Raw genomic sequence first — 17,183 nt, 5'->3', positions numbered from 1 at the left:
CATCCTGATCAAATTTGCAGATGACACCAAACTGGGAGGGGTGGCTAACACCCCAGAGGACAGGATCACACTTCAAAACGACCTTGACAGATTAGAGAACTGGGCCAAAACAAACAAGATGAATTTTAACAGGGAGAAATGTAAAGTATTGCACTTGGGCAAAAAAATGAGAGGCACAAATACAAGATGGGTGACACCTGGCTTGAGAGCAGTACATGTGAAAAGGATCTAGGAGTCTTGGTTGACCACAAACTTGACATGAGCCAACAGTGTGACGCGGCAGCTAAAAAAGCCAATGCAATTCTGGGCTGCATCAATAGGAGTATAGCATCTAGATCAACGGAAGTAATAGTGCCACTGTATTCTGCTCTGGTCAGACCTCACCTGGAGTACTGTGTCCAGTTCTGGGCACCACAGTTCAAGAAGGACACGGACAAACTGGAACGTGTCCAGAGGAGGGCAACCAAAATGGTCAAAGGCCTGGAAACGATGCCTTATGAAGAACAGCTAAGGGAGCTGGGCATGTTTAGCCTGGAGAAGAGGAGGTTAAGGGGTGATATGATAGCCATGTTCAAATATATAAAAGGATGTCACAGAGCAGTGGCGTAGCGTGGGTTATCAGCACCTGGGGCAAGGCAAGTAATTTGCGCCCCCTAACCCATGGATTTGCGCCCCCTAACCCGTGGATTTCCCTAACCCCCAGATGTTGCGCCCGGTGCGGCCGGCCCCCCCTGCACCCCCCACGCTACGCCACTGTCACAGAGGAGGGAGAAAGGTTGTTTTCTGCTGCTCCAGAGAAGCGGACACGGAGCAATGGTTCCAAACTACAAGAAAGAAGATTCCACCTAAACATTAGGAAGAACTTCCTGACAGTAAGAGCTGTTCGACAGTGGAATTTGCTGCCAAGGAGTGTGGTGGAGTCTCCTTCTTTGGAGGTCTTTAAGCAGAGGCTTGACAACCATATGTCAGGAGTGCTCTGATGGTGTTTCCTGCTTGGCAAGGGGTTGGACTCGATGGCCCTTGTGGTCTCTTCCAACTCTACGATTCTATGATTCTATGATTCCCTTCATTGTATTGCCATTTATCTTCCCTCCCCTTTCTATTTCTTTTTGACAATACATCTCAAACTTTTACAGTGCTTCTTGAAACCCCACTAGCGTTGTTTGCACATCACATACATTTTTCAGATAATCTACAAACTTTCCCCAATCTTCGATGAATTTTTGGTTTCGAACATATCTTATTTTCCCAGTCAATCTGTCCAGTTCCGCATAGTCCGTTAATTTCAATCTCCATTCTTGTATTGTCGGTACTTCCTCTTGTTTCCATTTCTGGGCCAATAAAATTCTTGCTGCTGTAACTGCATACTGGAAAAGTTTACAGTCTTTCCTTCTTATTTCATTTCCTGTAATCCCTAAAAGAAAAGCTTCTGGTTTCTTAGCAAAAGTATATTTTAACATCTTTTTCAATTCGTTATATATTGCTTCCCAAAAGCTCCTCGCTTTCTTACATTCCCAACCACTTTCTTAATAGTGGTTAAACTATTTAGTTAATGTGCTAAATAACACCATCTATATAGAAATATTCACTGAACAGACAACATCTGGTTAGCTGTGGTGAAGATTTCACAGGAAATGTGAATTTGTGGGCAGAGTATTAATGGTTTCTGACACAAGTATTTTAACTAGTAATGGGTGTGGTGGATTGGAGGGGAAACTGCCCCTTAAGTTACCAACCAGGACTATGTGTTGACACCTATGTGTGTGCACATTACACCATGGCATGCTCATGCCCCTTTTGCTTATGGATTTACAATTGAAGGACCAGCTGTTCATATTCAGGGTGGTGCAGGATTTGCCCAAGGCCTCCAGTTGCTAATCCCTGTCCGTTTTCTTTCTTTTTTTGCTGGAATCGTTAATAGATGTTAATGCACGCTAAATACTTCCCATGCAAACATTTATAGTAGGTTGATTCCAGGAATCATAGTGATGCAAGTTACAAGTGCTTGTATATCCGTACCTTGTAACTGACACAAATATACAATACCAGTATGATTCAAAATTGGTTTTGCAGCATCTTGATCAAAGGGCCTTAATGTCTGTTTTGTTAAGGCTAGCGGTGTGCAACCGACAGCACTTACATATGTGTTCTGTCAAACACATCTAGGCAACTAATGGAGCTAGTACAAAACAAGCAAGATGATCTTCAACAATGCAAAATTCATTTAAGAAGCATCCTCTATTTTAAAATTTCCTTTGGAGACTGATGAGCGAGGCTTTAACAAAGTTAGGTTGCAACCTTATGCATGGATGTCTGGGAGTAAGTCCTATTGAAATCAGCAGGTATAAAACAGGTATAAAATTGCACTTATAGTACTTTTTTTTTTAAAAAAAGATTCATTTTTGTCAAATGAGAGATCAAATAATGTTGAGAGTGAAGCAAAAGAAGTCAAAACCCAGGCACATTCCACACCAGCCTACTACCTCAATTGGCACAAGTTGTTTTATTATAGCCGTTTTTTTGTGCAGGGTCGCACAGCAGAATCAGTCTTATTGTCCAGGTACTACCTTGTTTCTTTGGCATTTAACACTTTGGCCTCCCTGAGCAAAAATCTAATTTTGCAGGCGCCCCGTGAGCGAATCGCTTTCTCCTGGCACTGCTTTACTGCTGATACTCAACTATTAATGCTATACTAAGGCAATTTTAAGGGAGCAGTTACCCTATTAAAACCCTTTAGCCAAATTGCTCTTTTATTCCCACAATCCCAGTTAAGTCTCACCAACACCGTAACTAAGGAGGAGATAGCTATCAGTGTCTACCAGCCATGTTGGCTATGCTCTACGTTGACAGAGGAAGCCTCTTTTTGTAACCCTTCTAACTCTACAGTTCTGTTTCCATGATTCACCTACCTCTCAGGTCTTCCTTCTTCTTCCTTGATCCTCTTGGCTGCTTTCTTCTGGCTGATTCCACAAACACCGAGCCCCCAACAACTCCAGTCCTCTCCAACCAACCAACCAACCTTGCCATATATACATTTCTAGTCCAGCCCTGGCCTCTTGGGCTTCCCAACTGGAAGGTTGGTGGTTTGAATCTACATGACGGAGTGAGCTCCCGTTGCTCTGTCCCAGCTCCTGCCAACCTAGCAGTTCAAAAGCACGCCAATGCAAGTAGATAAATAGGTACCACTCCAGCGGGAAGGTAAATGGTGTTTCCATGTGCTCTGGCACTCATCATAGTGTCTTGCTGTGCCAGAAGTGGTTTAGTCATGCCAGCCATATGACCCGGAATGCTGTCTGCGGACAAACACCAGCTCCCTCAGCCTGAAGTGAGAGGAGCGCCACAACCCAGGGTCGACTTTGACCGGACTTAACCATCCAGGGGTCCTTGACCTTGACCCTTTACCAGCCCTTGCCAATCACACTGTCTAACTGAATATTACGTAATACCTACCTATTCAAACTTAAATTCAAATAAACAAGATTTCTTCACAGTTGCACTTTTATGAAAAAAAGTGCACAATTGTAATATGACTAAATATATATTGCTCAAATATTAAATTGGCTGTGCATATCTGAAAATGCTAATTATGGAAGAGAACGTGTATGGTGTAAATAAGGTGCTTTTCTTGAAAAGTGTTTTATCACCGGAAAAAGATGAGCCATGCTGCCACACAAATATGATACCAATTTTCACAAAATGTTGTAATTCATCTCTGTATTAATTGCTGCAGTGGAAATATGGATTTTCTGGTCATGTGGTGGTGGTGGGGAGATTTCCCACAACAAAAATATTGTGCAGTGTTATTTCTAGGGCCCTTTCTGATAGTTGTCTCAAGACTACAAACTAGTTCTGGATGGAGTGGATAACAAGACTGCATACTTTCAAAAGAGAGAGGTGGTGGGACTTCCAGCGAGGCAAGCACTGGGAAACACTGGCTGCATGGGGATGGATGTGATCTGTTATTTGTTCATGGCTTTGGGGCGGGGGGGGGTCCGTTATAAAATATTGAGGTTTGATGCCCTTGTACAATGTTTTTGTGCAACAGTGACAGCATGGAACCCTGAATCCATAGTTTCAATGGGCAAGGATTGGATATATGTATGTGTGTGACAAAATTTGTTTATCCCTTGACTCTGAGTGGCTCTTGACAGTTGCTTGCATGGGGGACCTCAGAAGATGCAGGAGTTGTCATGCCCTAGAACATGACTCCTGCCAGCTGAGAGAGCTCAGTCCACAGACCATGAGACTCTTGATCTCAGGGCTGTGGGTTTGAGCCCCATGTTGGGGGAACAGATCCCTTCATTGCAGGGTGTTGGACCGGATGACCCTCCTGGTCCCTTCCAGCTGTGCAGTTCTATGACTTTGCCTTGCCAGCTGTTTCTGAACTACAACTCCCATCAGCCCCAGCAAGCATAGTTGGTGGCCAGAGATAATGGGAGTTCTAATTCAGAATCAGCTGGCAGGCCAAAAGTGCTTTGGATGCCATGGGTGGAGTCCAGGATTTGTAATCTTTATGCTTCAGCCTGTGAAGGCAGGAGTGACACGTGTTTGATTTTGTGGGGGAGAATCCCATTATAAAACTCACCCGGGTTCACGGGTCAAGCTCCACGTTTTCTGTCGAAGCAGGAAAGACCTGCCATGTTTTGACTGTAAATTTTGGGGAGGGATGTGTGTCTATGAGCGTAGCCAGAATTTTTGTGGGGGACGGGACACAAGCATTTGTTGGAGGGGGCGGTAAACCTCAATTTTTAATTGCTTTGTATTGATTTTTTGATTGATGGGGTCTGTGTGGAGAGGGTAACAACGTTCAGATTTTTGGGTATTGAATTACAAGAGGATCTGTCCTGGAGTGTCAACACAAGGGGGCTTGTGAAGAAGGTGCAGCAGAGACTGTACTTTTTGAGAATCCTAAGGAAAAACCATCTTCCGCAGAAACTGCTCCTTGCCTTCTATCACTGTGCCATTGAGAGCGTGCTCACTTATGGCTTATGTGTGTGGTACGGAAGCTGTACTACCCAGGACAGGATGGGGTTGTGCAGAGTTGTGAAGGCAGCAGAGAGCGTTGTTGGCTGCCCACTCTCCACCTTAGAGCAGATTTATGCCACAAGGTGCCATAGGAAGGCACTGGACCTAGTAAAAGATCCATCGCATCCTGGTCACTGTCTCTTCGAGCTCCTGCCGTCGGGACGGAGATACAGGACGATGAAGACAAGAACGAGCCGTCTCAAGAACAGCTTCTGCTCCAGAGCGATCTCGGCCCTGAATGGGAAACCTGGACTTTGAAAGTCATCTAATCTCCCTTGCTGTATTATACTGTATTGTTTTAATTAGTGTTTTTATAGTTGTTCTGATTTTGTGTGGAGTGCCCTACCTGGGTGGATGGAGCAGCCAAGTAATTTTCGTTGTCAATGACAATAAAGATATTATTATTATTATTATTATTATTATTATTATTATTATTATTATTATTATTTTGATTGATAGAGGGGGCATCCGTCCCCCTACTCCCCCCCCCTTGGCTACACCCGTGTGTGTGATTGTGTGTGTGTGTGTGTGTATGTGTTTCCCTGTGTAAAAACCAGACCATGTTTCCCATGGACCGGGTCCGACCCTCGCCTTTTCTATGCGCTGGGGTCGTCAGTGCTGGCGATGGGAAGGCGCTCTGCACATGCTCCTGAGCCCCCTTTCCCTGCCGCCTCACCTTTCGGCCGTGGGGAGGGCGCTCTGCACATGTTCAGAGCCCTCTCCTCCCCCCACCCCCGCTCCCTCAGGCGCTGAGGAAACCGGTTCCGGGGCCTGAGCCCCTCCAGCCCGGAGAGCGGAGGCGGCGGAGGCGCCGGCGCACGGAAGACGAAGCCGCCGCCGCCGCCGCCGCCGCCATGGCCGCGCGTGCTGCCGCCTTGCTGGGGCTGGTTCTGCTGGCCGGGCCCGCGCCGTCGTCCTCTTCGTCGTGGGGCAGCGCGGCGGGCGGCGGGGGCGCGGGGTCCTCCGGCGGGGGCCGCGGGAGGGAGGCCGACCCCGGCGGGGCCCAGGCGGGCGAGCAGCGGCCGCGCCACGACTCCTCGTACGGCACCTTCGCCAGCGAGTTCTACGACCTGCGCTTCCTCTCCGACGAGGGTGAGGCGTCCCCGGCCGGGCGGCCGGAGAGCGGCTTCGGAGGAGAGCGCGGCCGGCCCTCGGCGCCAGGCCGGAAGGCCTTCTCGCCCCCTTCGCCCCTTCCAGGCGCCTCGGGCCGGCCCACCGCTCGGAGCCCCGCAAGCAGCCGGCGGGGATCCCCGTGGAAAGCGGGCGGCGGGCGGCGGGAGAGGCGAACCGACCGGGACACCAGCCTCTTAAGAAAGGGCCCTGGCTGGATCTGGCCAAAGGCCTTATTATTATTATTATTATTATTATTATTATTATTATTATTATTATTCCCCGGACCAGCCTCTTAAGAAAGGGCCCTGGCTGGATCTGGCCAAAGGCCCTATTTTTTATTATTATTATTATTATTATTATTATTATTATTATTATTATTATTATTCCCAGGACCAGCCTGTTAAGAAAGGGCCCTGGCTGGATCTGGCCAAAGGCCCTATTATTATTATTATTATTATTATTATTATTATTATTATTATTATTATTATTCCCGGGACCAGCCTCTTAAGAAAGGGCCCTGGCTGGATCTGGCCAAAGGCCCTATTATTATTATTATTATTATTATTATTATTCCCGGGACCAGCCTGTTAAGAAAGGGCCCTGGCTGGATCTGGCCAAAGGCCCTATTATTATTATTATTATTATTATTATTATTATTATTCCCGGGACACCAGCCTCTTAAGAAAGGGCCCTGGCTGGATCTGGCCAAAGGCCTTATTATTATTATTATTATTATTATTATTATTATTCCCGGGACACCAGCCTCTTAAGAAAGGGCCCTGGCTGGATCTGGCCAAAGGCCTTATTATTATTATTATTATTATTATTATTATTATTATTATTATTATTCCCGGGACCAGCCTCTTAAGAAAGGGCCCTGGCTGGATCTGGCCAAAGGCCCTATTATTATTATTATTATTATTATTATTATTATTATTATTCCCGGGACCAGCCTGTTAAGAAAGGGGCCTGGCAGGATCTGGCCAAAGGCCTTATTATTATTATTATTATTATTATTATTATTATTCTCGGGACCAGCCTGTTAAGAAAGGGCCCTGGCTGGATCTGGCCAAAGGCCTTATTATTATTATTATTATTATTATTCCCGGGACCAGCCTCTTAAGAAAGGGCCCTGGCTGGATCTGGCCAAAGGCCCTATTATTATTATTATTATTATTATTATTATTATTATTATTATTCCCGGGACCAGCCTGTTAAGAAAGGGCCCTGGCTGGATCTGGCCAAAGGCCTTATTATTATTATTATTATTATTATTATTATTATTATTCCCGGGACCAGCCTGTTAAGAAAGGGCCCTGGCAGGATCTGGCCAAAGGCCTTATTATTATTATTATTATTATTATTATTATTATTCCCGGGACCAGCCTGTTAAGAAAGGGGCCTGGCAGGATCTGGCCAAAGGCCTTATTATTATTATTATTATTATTATTATTCCCGGGACCAGCCTCTTAAGAAAGGGCCCTGGCTGGATCTGGCCAAAGGCCTTATTATTATTATTATTATTATTCCCGGGACCAGCCTGTTAAGAAAGGGCCCTGGCTGGATCTGGCCAAAGGCCCTATTATTATTATTATTATTATTATTATTATTATTATTATTATTATTCCCGGGACCAGCCTGTTAAGAAAGGGCCCTGGCTGGATCTGGCCAAAGGCCCTATTATTATTATTATTATTATTATTATTATTATTATTATTATTATTCCCGGGACCAGCCTGTTAAGAAAGGGCCCTGGCTGGATCTGGCCAAAGGCCCTATTATTATTATTATTATTATTATTATTATTATTATTATTATTCCCGGGACCAGCCTGTTAAGAAAGGGCCCTGGCTGGATCTGGCCAAAGGCCCTATTATTATTATTATTATTATTATTATTATTATTATTATTATTCCCGGGACCAGCCTGTTAAGAAATGGCCCTGGCTGGATCTGGCCAAAGGCCCTATTTTATTATTATTATTATTATTATTATTATTATTATTATTATTATTATTCCCGGGACCCGCCTGTTAAGAAAGGGCCCTGGCTGGATCTGGCCAAAGGCCCTATTATTATTATTATTATTATTATTATTATTATTATTACTACTACTACTACTACTTTTTTTCTGGGTACACTGGGTGGGGTACTTTTTCTGGGGGTACACATATTCCTAAACATTTTGTGAATCTGTTTGGCCTCATTGAGGGGCAGTATATAGCCCAATGGTTGCCATCAATTTGATTTGAATTAATTTTATAATGAAATGATTTTAGAATGTGGTATTATTTTATTGTTGTTAGCTGCCCTGAGCCCGGCTTTTGCTGAGGAGGGCAGGATATAAATAAAATTTATTATTATTATTATCATTTCAATATGAGTAGGAAAAGGAGAGTATCCCTAAACTTTTTTAAGAAAAAATGATGATGATGATGATGACAATTTTCCCTGACGGGAACTCAAGGAGGCTTGCAGATCAGAATAAGAACGCCTTAAAACAAGGGGGAGAGCAAACCCCCAAAATAACAAAGCGATTCAACTATATATGCCAGGATTATGTCTCTCTATCCTGGCAGTTTGGTTTATTATATGTTTATTATATTCTGCCACATATTTAATTTTTTGCTTTGATTCTTCAAGGTTATCCTTTACAGATCAAAATAAGAATGCCTTAAAACAAGGGGGAGAGCGAACCCCAAAATTAACTAAACAATTAAACATTAATAAATTAAAACTATATACGCCAGGGTTATATCTGTCTTCTCTATCTATCCTGGCAGTTGAATGGCTAAAAACAAGAATGGCTAAAAACAAGTGGCGAGGAGCAACCAAATTTTTTTAAAAATTAAACATTGATAGAATTGGAACTATATATGCCAGGACAAAACTTACTTATATGAAATTTTATTCTTTAAAAGAAAGTATATTCTGCCACATATTTAATTATTTGTTTTGATTCTTCAAGGTTATCCTTTTCCTACTGCTCCTCCAGTGGATCCATTTGCAAAAATTAAAGTGGATGACTGTGGGAAAACAAAAGGATGCTTTAGGTTGGTATGAAACATGTTTGCTTTTAAGTTTATAAATGCTGACATTCTGGCTCCCAAACATGTGCTGTCCATGAATTTTTATATAAATGTTTAATACTAGAATATATCTATAGCTGTTACATTGCAATCTTGAGCCCAATGGCATGCATGTTTACTGGAATTTGAAATATATTTTCCACTTAAGAACTCTTGTTTGCCAAACCTTATTTATTTTTTAAATATGTTTTTATTGTCTATTGCTTGTGGTTCACTACTGTGAACTCCTTTAGCGGGAAGAGTGGTATAGAAATGCAATCAATCCATCCATCCATCAGTCAATCAATCAGTACATTTATTAAATTACCTATGTACTACCTTTTGGTGCATAGCCTACCCAAAGTTTTCTGTTTTCATAAAAACACAATCCATATAAAAATATCTCTTTTTTCTGGGGTAACCAAAATAACGAGACTGTATTACAGAAGCTATTGATAACCTTTCAGCTAGTAGTAGCCAGGTTCGAAGTTGCAAAAAACTGGAATATGACTGAGATGTGAATGATTGATGCCTGAACTTAAGAGGTTATGGCACACAGCCATTGGACAGAAAGTTGCATTTAATTTAAGATTGGCAAAGACTAAAGTAATGATGATGGGCTCCTGTGTGACTTGGAACTTGTTTGTAGCATACATGAAGGAATTCATGGCACTTGCCATACCAGCTTTGTTTCTTAAACTCAGACCGAGATTAACGCCTAAAGAAATTCCCCAAGTCTACTTTTGCTAAAAATATGGGTGGCCCAAATGTTTAGGTGGACCTTATTTGACAGATTGGTGTTGTATGGTGTCGTTGTAACTACCTGCTTCGTATCGTCAGCTTTTTAGTTGTATCTCTAAATGCTCAAAAAAGTTTAAAAACATAGAGACATACAGTATGTGTTCTAAATATTTAATGCTAATAAACTGTTTCTTCTTCTTTTGATGTAACCCACTGTGCAACCCCAGGATGATGGATGAAATATAAATCTCAAAAATAAATAAATAAATGATGGAAAACTGTTCATTTTGACAGTGTAGACAAAATTGATTGATGATCTTGCCTACCTGGGTGTAGAAAACAAGAATCGCATCATCTACATGGATAACAATTGAAGGATAACCTTAAGAGTAGAATGGAAACAACTTAGTTTGTTGTTTTCATTTTAAAATGCTTACATTGGAAAAGGATCTCGGAGACTTAATCACATTTTTTAAAAAATAAATAGGCTTTTCTGTATCTCAGCCAATCAGAACTGTCTCCTTAAGTCTTTCATTCAAGAAATTTAGTATAAATTGTTGTTCCAGTAATACCAGCTCAGCTTAATAGGATATTCTTCGCTGCCAAACTTAAATGTTGCTAAGAACTTTAAAAAAACACGTTTGTAGTGGTGTACTTAAGATTATATCAGGAAATACTTTAGCTTTAGACCCTTTCTTGATTTTACTGAATGTAATTGAGGAAATTATGTACAGTGTATTGATTGCTGTGGTGAGTTATGGATGAAGCACTGGAAAGCCCCTCAACCTCTAGCAGTTTGGAAGTGGCAATTGAAATGACTAGATTCGGCTGAAATTGACAAATTAATAGAAGCAATTAATATAGGAGAAGAGTCTTGCAATGCACCAATGTCACAAATGAATAGATTAATAGTTTAGTAGAATATACATTGCCATTGCATTAAGCTAAACTTGATTTTGTGATCTTTGTCACCGATACTTTATGTTTTGGGTTTTTTGTTTACCCCATTTTCAGCGATGTATGATCAATGTTTTTGCAAATTTTATGTAATAATATTAGTAATATTAGTTCTTGATGAGGTTAAGAGAAAGGGCCTTGTCCGATGTGGAATCTGGATTATGAATTATTTCCCCAGGTATATTTGATAGACCTTCCCAACATCCATTTTTTAAGTGTGCATTAAAACTGTTCAGTCATTTTTATTCTCTTTGGAATTTCTGCTCTTCTGCTTTTATTCTTTTGGTTTTGTTGATTTATAGTTTGATTAGACACACTATTTTTATTTTAAGATTTTGTAAGTAGGCATAGTGCCAAGAGAAGTGGATTACACATTTTTAATACAAGTAATAAAAATAATAAAGTCATTTTGGGACATTTGTGAAACTACTGCCTCATTCAGCTAAATCGCTGTGCTAGTGCAATGATTAGTGCTAACGCAATGGGACTCCATCCCCAAGTGTATGTTTACTCTGGAAGATTGGGGCGATTTTGCGTGGTGAAGATTGTGTTGTGCTAATGGATCCTGCAACTTAGCACTATGTTGAATATAACCCTAAGTTATTATAAAAAGTAATTCATGATTTGCTAAATAATAAAAATACCAGAGGCCCAATCTAGAGACATTTAGGCTTGGGTATCTCTACATAATGCCTACATTTGTGTGCTTAATATTGCTGTCCTATGCATACTCAGTGATTGGACTGCAGTGATATTTGTCATAGATTTCCATCAGACATAACCCTAAGTCAGTAGCAAATTTTTCAGCTGGATCGAAAGTACAGGTAAACTTAAACAGAAATGTTCCTTGTATATCTCTGAGTTATAGGCAGTGATATTTTGTCTCCTCTGTCACATGTAGGTATGGTAAACCAGGATGTAATGCAGAGACTTGTGACTACTTTCTCAGTTACCGCAGAATAGGAGCTGACATAGAGTTTGAACTGAGTGCCGAGACAGATGGTTGGGTAGCTGTGGGATTTTCCTCTGATAAGAAAATGGTAAGATGGTGTTAATAATAATGAAGCACTGATTCGTTTTTTGAGAAAGAAAGGACATATGAATAAAAATTAAGTTAATGTATTGATTTGCACAATTGTATACTTGGACATGAAATGGTAAGTTAGAAACGTGTTAAAAGTAAAACGTTTCCATTTTATGCCCAAGGTCCACTTGTTTGATGTTAGACTGGGTGCTCAAGCATGGGGAATGAAAACAAGAGAGGGCAATTCTTTTATGCCATTCTTGATGGAAAAATAAGACTCACATATTCCAATTGTCCATCAAAGCAGATGGCAAAGATTATTGGAATTGTTTGAGGGGGTATATGAAATAAAGAGCTCTTTTCTCTTTGTCTGATGAACACCCTCTCTATTTCTACCATAATTTACCACCACTGTGTTAGGGATGCTTAGGGAGCTGCTATGGATGGTGTATACTCAGCGTCAGGGCATTCTTTGGGCACAGATGGAAAGAACGTTGTGAAGCATCAGCACATGTGAATGGCCAAGCAGTAAGAAGGCTTTTGCTTATCCAGGCCTGGTATAAATAAATAGCAGAAGGCCTGGTCAACAGAACAGTGCATTTCAGGCTTGAATGCCTCCACTTTTCAGTTCTGCTGTTGAGATTTGAAGTCTGGAGCTAGAGATCACAGCCTCCGAACATGGACTTTCTAGTCATCCTGACGCTGGATGAAGGGGGAGGTTCACCCCGTCAGCAACTGGGGGGGGGGTACTTGGTACTTAAGTGGTGGCAAAATCTGCTTTAAAGCATCTCAGATGAAGCTGTAAAGCACTGTGGAGCATTTGTCAGCCTGAGGAACATAACCTTTTTGCCAATCTTCTGCCAGTTTCATGCCAGTAGTGGGCGGAGCCAGAGACAAGGTGGGCAGAGCAATATGTCTAAATTTTGCCTGTGTGCAACTGGGTAGTTTCTACGCACCCACATACATCCTGTTCTAGCTTGTCTCTAGAAAGTAAACATTACTAATTATTTTTACTAAGCAGCATGCAGATAGGAGTAGAAAATAGGAATAGGGAAAAAACCTGTTGATGCTTCACAGCTTTTCTCTGAGATCACATTTTCCAGAACACAGAATACTCACCCATTTGCTTAGTCATGGGGCCAGACTTGCCATGTTCATGCATACAGCATAGCAGCAGAGTTAAAAGCAACGTGCATTTTACCTTTGTGTGCTCGGTCAGTAGAGGCATTTCTTTCCCAACTCTTCTGTTATTGGAGGTGAGTTGGGAGAAAAGTGCTTGGGGTGATGGACCTTGGGAAGCATTCAGCTTCCCCCACACATACATCAATTTGATGTCAAACTTGGATGTGCCCACCCCAAATTGCACACGAACAAGGCAGGTACATGGACAGCAAATAGATATGACAGGAGTAGCCCTATTTTAATCCCTAGAAAAGTCATAAAAAGAGAAATGTTGGAATTGCCTGTTTTCAACCTTACTTCTTAGTATCTCTTGGGTAACCCATTATTATTATTAGGAGAATGTAGCTGGCAGAATCTAGGCAGGGGGTAAGTTTAAATCAGGAAGAACTTTCTGACAGAATCAGCCTATATATACACCCTTGTGCAAATTAATTGAAACAAAGCCTGTTTTCTGTCTTACTCGTAATCTACTCAAAACAAACACAAAAAGTCAGTTGATGATTATGGTGTCGGAAGCATGCAGCCAATAGAGGGAATGATACAATATATTGAGGTTCTACGAAAGAGAGTTATTCCAGAGCTGGAAAAGAGGTATCTTGATGGTACTGGGATATTGCAGCAGGACCTAGCCCCCTGTCACACATAGAAAATGGTGAAGAAATTCATGACAGAGCAGCAAATACAGGTACTTGATTGGCCAGGGAATTCCCTGGACGTAAATTCCACTGAGAATTTGTGGGCTATATGCAAAAGTCGCCTCCGTGCTGTAGACTGTACAACTATGGAGAAGCTCATTCAGGCGCTGATTCAAGTGTGGTACAGGCATCCGAAAATCAACAGTGACTGTTCGAAACTAGTAGACTCCATGCCAAACCGTGTTCAAATGCTGCTTAAAAATAGCAGAGGTCCTATCCGTTACTAATGTACGTATATGTGAGTTTTGTACAATAAACTACATTGTTTGTTTCAATTAATTTGCACAAGGGTGTAGTAGGGACACCTCTTCCTGATTAAGAGATTTGTTACTGTTAATGGTTTGTCTGTGATTTGAAGACCTCATGTGAACAATTCCTTCGTTTCTAATGGGTACAGGTGATGTCACAGTGGAATCCTTATTTTGGTTTCTCCATTTAGGGTGGAGATGATGTCATGGCCTGTGTTCACGATGACAATGGAAGAGTCAGAATACATCACTTCTACAATGTTGGACAGTGGGCAAAAGAAATCCCAAGAAATCCTGCTAGAGACGAAGAAGGTCTTTTTGAAAACAACCGCGTAACATGTCGATTCAAGCGTCCTGTGAAGGTTCCCAGAGATGAGACTATTGTAGATCTTCATCTGAGCTGGTATTATTTATTTGCTTGGGGCCCAGCAATTCAGGGTAAGTTGTTTTTCTTTTGAGTTTCTAATTAACTACAGTTAATTTAAAGCAGTAGTGTTTTCCAGTAGGAATGCATGAAGTTAGCAATATCTAATCCATCATGTATTCACCATAAGCAGAACTATTTCCATTCTACTGTAGTTTGCATGATTTGTATTTAAGCTGTCATTGCTATGCTTTATTTTTTAGTTCATGATGTCACTTGAAGAAGTTACATAGCACTCCAGAATTATTGTAGTTTTGTCTCTTCTCTCAATTCAAAGCATGTTCGCTCAACCTTATTAGGGAGATCTCCCCAATAAGTAAGTATACTTAGGTTTTTATTGTAGAGAACTCGGTTCCTTGCACTATGCCTATATGCTGGCAAGGAGACCTTCACGTTCCCAGGAATTGGCAGCTGTTACAGATCTATGCATAGCTTTCTTTGCTGTAAGAAGATACCTCACAAAGGACCAAGCCAAAGCAGACAACCTTGCTACCGTCTTTGATGTAGGAATGCATGCTTTCCTTTGCACATTAAAAAAAAGAGCAAAATACAGTGGAACCTCGGGTTGCGAACGTGATCCGTGTGGGAGGCAGGCTTGCAACCTGCAGCGCTGCATCTGCACATGCGTGGCTCGCGTTTCTGCGCATGTGCAAAGGGCGATTTAGTGCTTCTGCACATGCGCGAGCACCAAAACCCGGAAGTAACCCATTCCGGTACTTCCGGGTTCGGTGCGGTGCGCAACCTGAAAACGCATAATCTGAAGCGTCTGTAACCCGAGGTACCACTGTATTGGATCAGACTGACCATTTTGAATGCTAGCTAGTTAGCGAGAAATAGAGTTAACATCTTAAGCAACCCAGCTCAATTTCTTGCTCTCTGTTCTTTAACTATTTTAGGTTCTATAACTAGGCATGACATAGATTCTCCACCTGTCTCGGAGCGTGTGGTCAGTATTTACAAGTATGAAGATATTTTTATGCCGTCGGCTGCCTATCAGACCTTCTCTTCTCCATTCTGCTTGTTGCTTATTGTTGCACTGACATTCTATTTATTGATGGGAACCCCATGACGACTGCAAACAGAGACCATTTGTTAGTGAGCATTGCTCAGGACAGGAGCTTTTTCTATTGGAAATCTTATCACTGGACACTTAGTTATTCATTGGCAGCTTGAGCTCCTCTGCTACCTGAGCCATAGTTGTGTGCCAAACAATCACGATATTTGAGAATAACCAAGGAGCAATTGTAATTGGCAGAACATTTTTAGTAGATATATAACTTGTTTCATGAAAGATTAAGGCTGCGTTCCTTTTACTTACTAGGGAGAAAGCCTAGCCAAACACAGCATGACTTACTTCTGAGTAGACATAGAAAGGATTGCATTGTTAAACCTATGGGTGTGATGGTGAAATATTATGAGAAACACGTAAATTCTATTTCCTAACTCTAAATTACATTTAATTGAGTAAATAAAAAATAGAAATATATCATATTTCATGAGATTATTTAGGTAATATATGTTTAAATACTTACAATTTAAGTGACTGGTCCCAGAGTCAAAATAATGTTAATTATTTTTTTTACCTTCCCAAATAAAATTGTGCATAAGCCTAAGTATTTATAGGGCTCTAAAACAAGTCAGCATTAAAAATTATCTTTTGGGAAATGATAGAAGATAATCATTATTCAGCCAAGAAAATAACTTCTATCTGAAAAAGTCACCAACAGACCATTTTAAGAAAATGGCCACATTTTGCCTAATTTATTATTATTTTAAATCTGTGCTACTGGGAAGGGGGGCTGAGAGGTTGGTGGATCTTGTAGAACTTCCTTCTCTGCAGGCAGCAAAGGAAGCTCATCCCCAAATGCCTTCTTGTTCGCTCCTCCACTGTTGTTGCTCTGACAGCAATGGGGGCTGAGAAAAGGATATACTAGGTTGGAGGCGTGAAACCAGTGGGAAGGGAACCATTTTAATAATGTGTGAAGGGGAAAAGGGGAAAGAAAAAGTAATTTAGCCCCAACTAAAGCTAAAGCAAGTCCGGCAGGGCTTAGGGAATTATAGTTCCTCTGCCCCCTTCAAATTGTTTCATAGGCAAAAGTAGTGCCATTGGAAAAGTTCTCCTACAAGGATACAAACAAACGAAAATAATAGCTAAGTTTCCAGTATGGAGTGTACATTTTCTGGAAAAAGCAGCACTATATGAGGTAAGTGACTTAAAAGAAGATGTTTACATGTGTATATATTTTGACACAATTTGTGTTCTGTTTCTTATGTATGCATAAATGTGAAGCAAGTGAAAGAAGAAAAAAGAACCCTTTTATCTTGTATTTTTCCTTTATTTGAAATGATATCTCCAAGGGTACGGAAATATAATTTATGTTGCTGACATGGAATCAATAGACATGGAATCAATATAAAGGAACGACTTGTTCCTCAGTACTATGAATGAACTAAAAAGTGTATTTGAACTAAATGTGTATTTCTACAAAATGTTCAGTACATGGAAATGTAAAAAGAGGTCAGTATTATGTCAGATTTACTGTGTGAAATATGAGTGACAAAAGATAAGTAAAGATAATTTGATGCAGTTTGCATTCTGACTTTCTTTTATTAGGCTTTATACCTCACAAACATTTGCTTAAAACAACTATGATCTCTATGAACTATGATCTCAGTGTATTTGAAGCATCATCTCCTTGGTGTATAA

The 17,183-nt window shown here is 41.1% G+C and overlaps 1 protein-coding gene across 1 annotated transcript; it reads left to right on the top strand.

Moving 5' to 3' along the window:
* The first annotated feature begins 5,864 nt into the window (after positions 1–5,864).
* On the top strand, positions 5,865–17,063 carry FRRS1L (ferric chelate reductase 1 like). The gene is made up of 5 exons (XM_081836362.1): positions 5,865–6,117; positions 9,106–9,190; positions 11,805–11,943; positions 14,244–14,490; positions 15,373–17,063. Exons 1-5 carry the CDS (start codon positions 5,880–5,882, stop codon positions 15,543–15,545), a joined length of 882 nt encoding a protein of 293 aa, XP_081692488.1. The 5' UTR covers positions 5,865–5,879; the 3' UTR covers positions 15,546–17,063.
* The last annotated feature ends 120 nt before the right edge of the window (positions 17,064–17,183 follow it).

Source organism: Podarcis erhardii (assembly GCF_964252035.2).
Source record: "Podarcis erhardii genome assembly, chromosome: 13".
Lineage (NCBI taxonomy): Eukaryota > Metazoa > Chordata > Lepidosauria > Squamata > Lacertidae > Podarcis > Podarcis erhardii.
The sequence above is the reverse complement of the archived record's forward strand: the minus strand, read 5'-3'. Positions and strand labels throughout refer to the sequence as shown.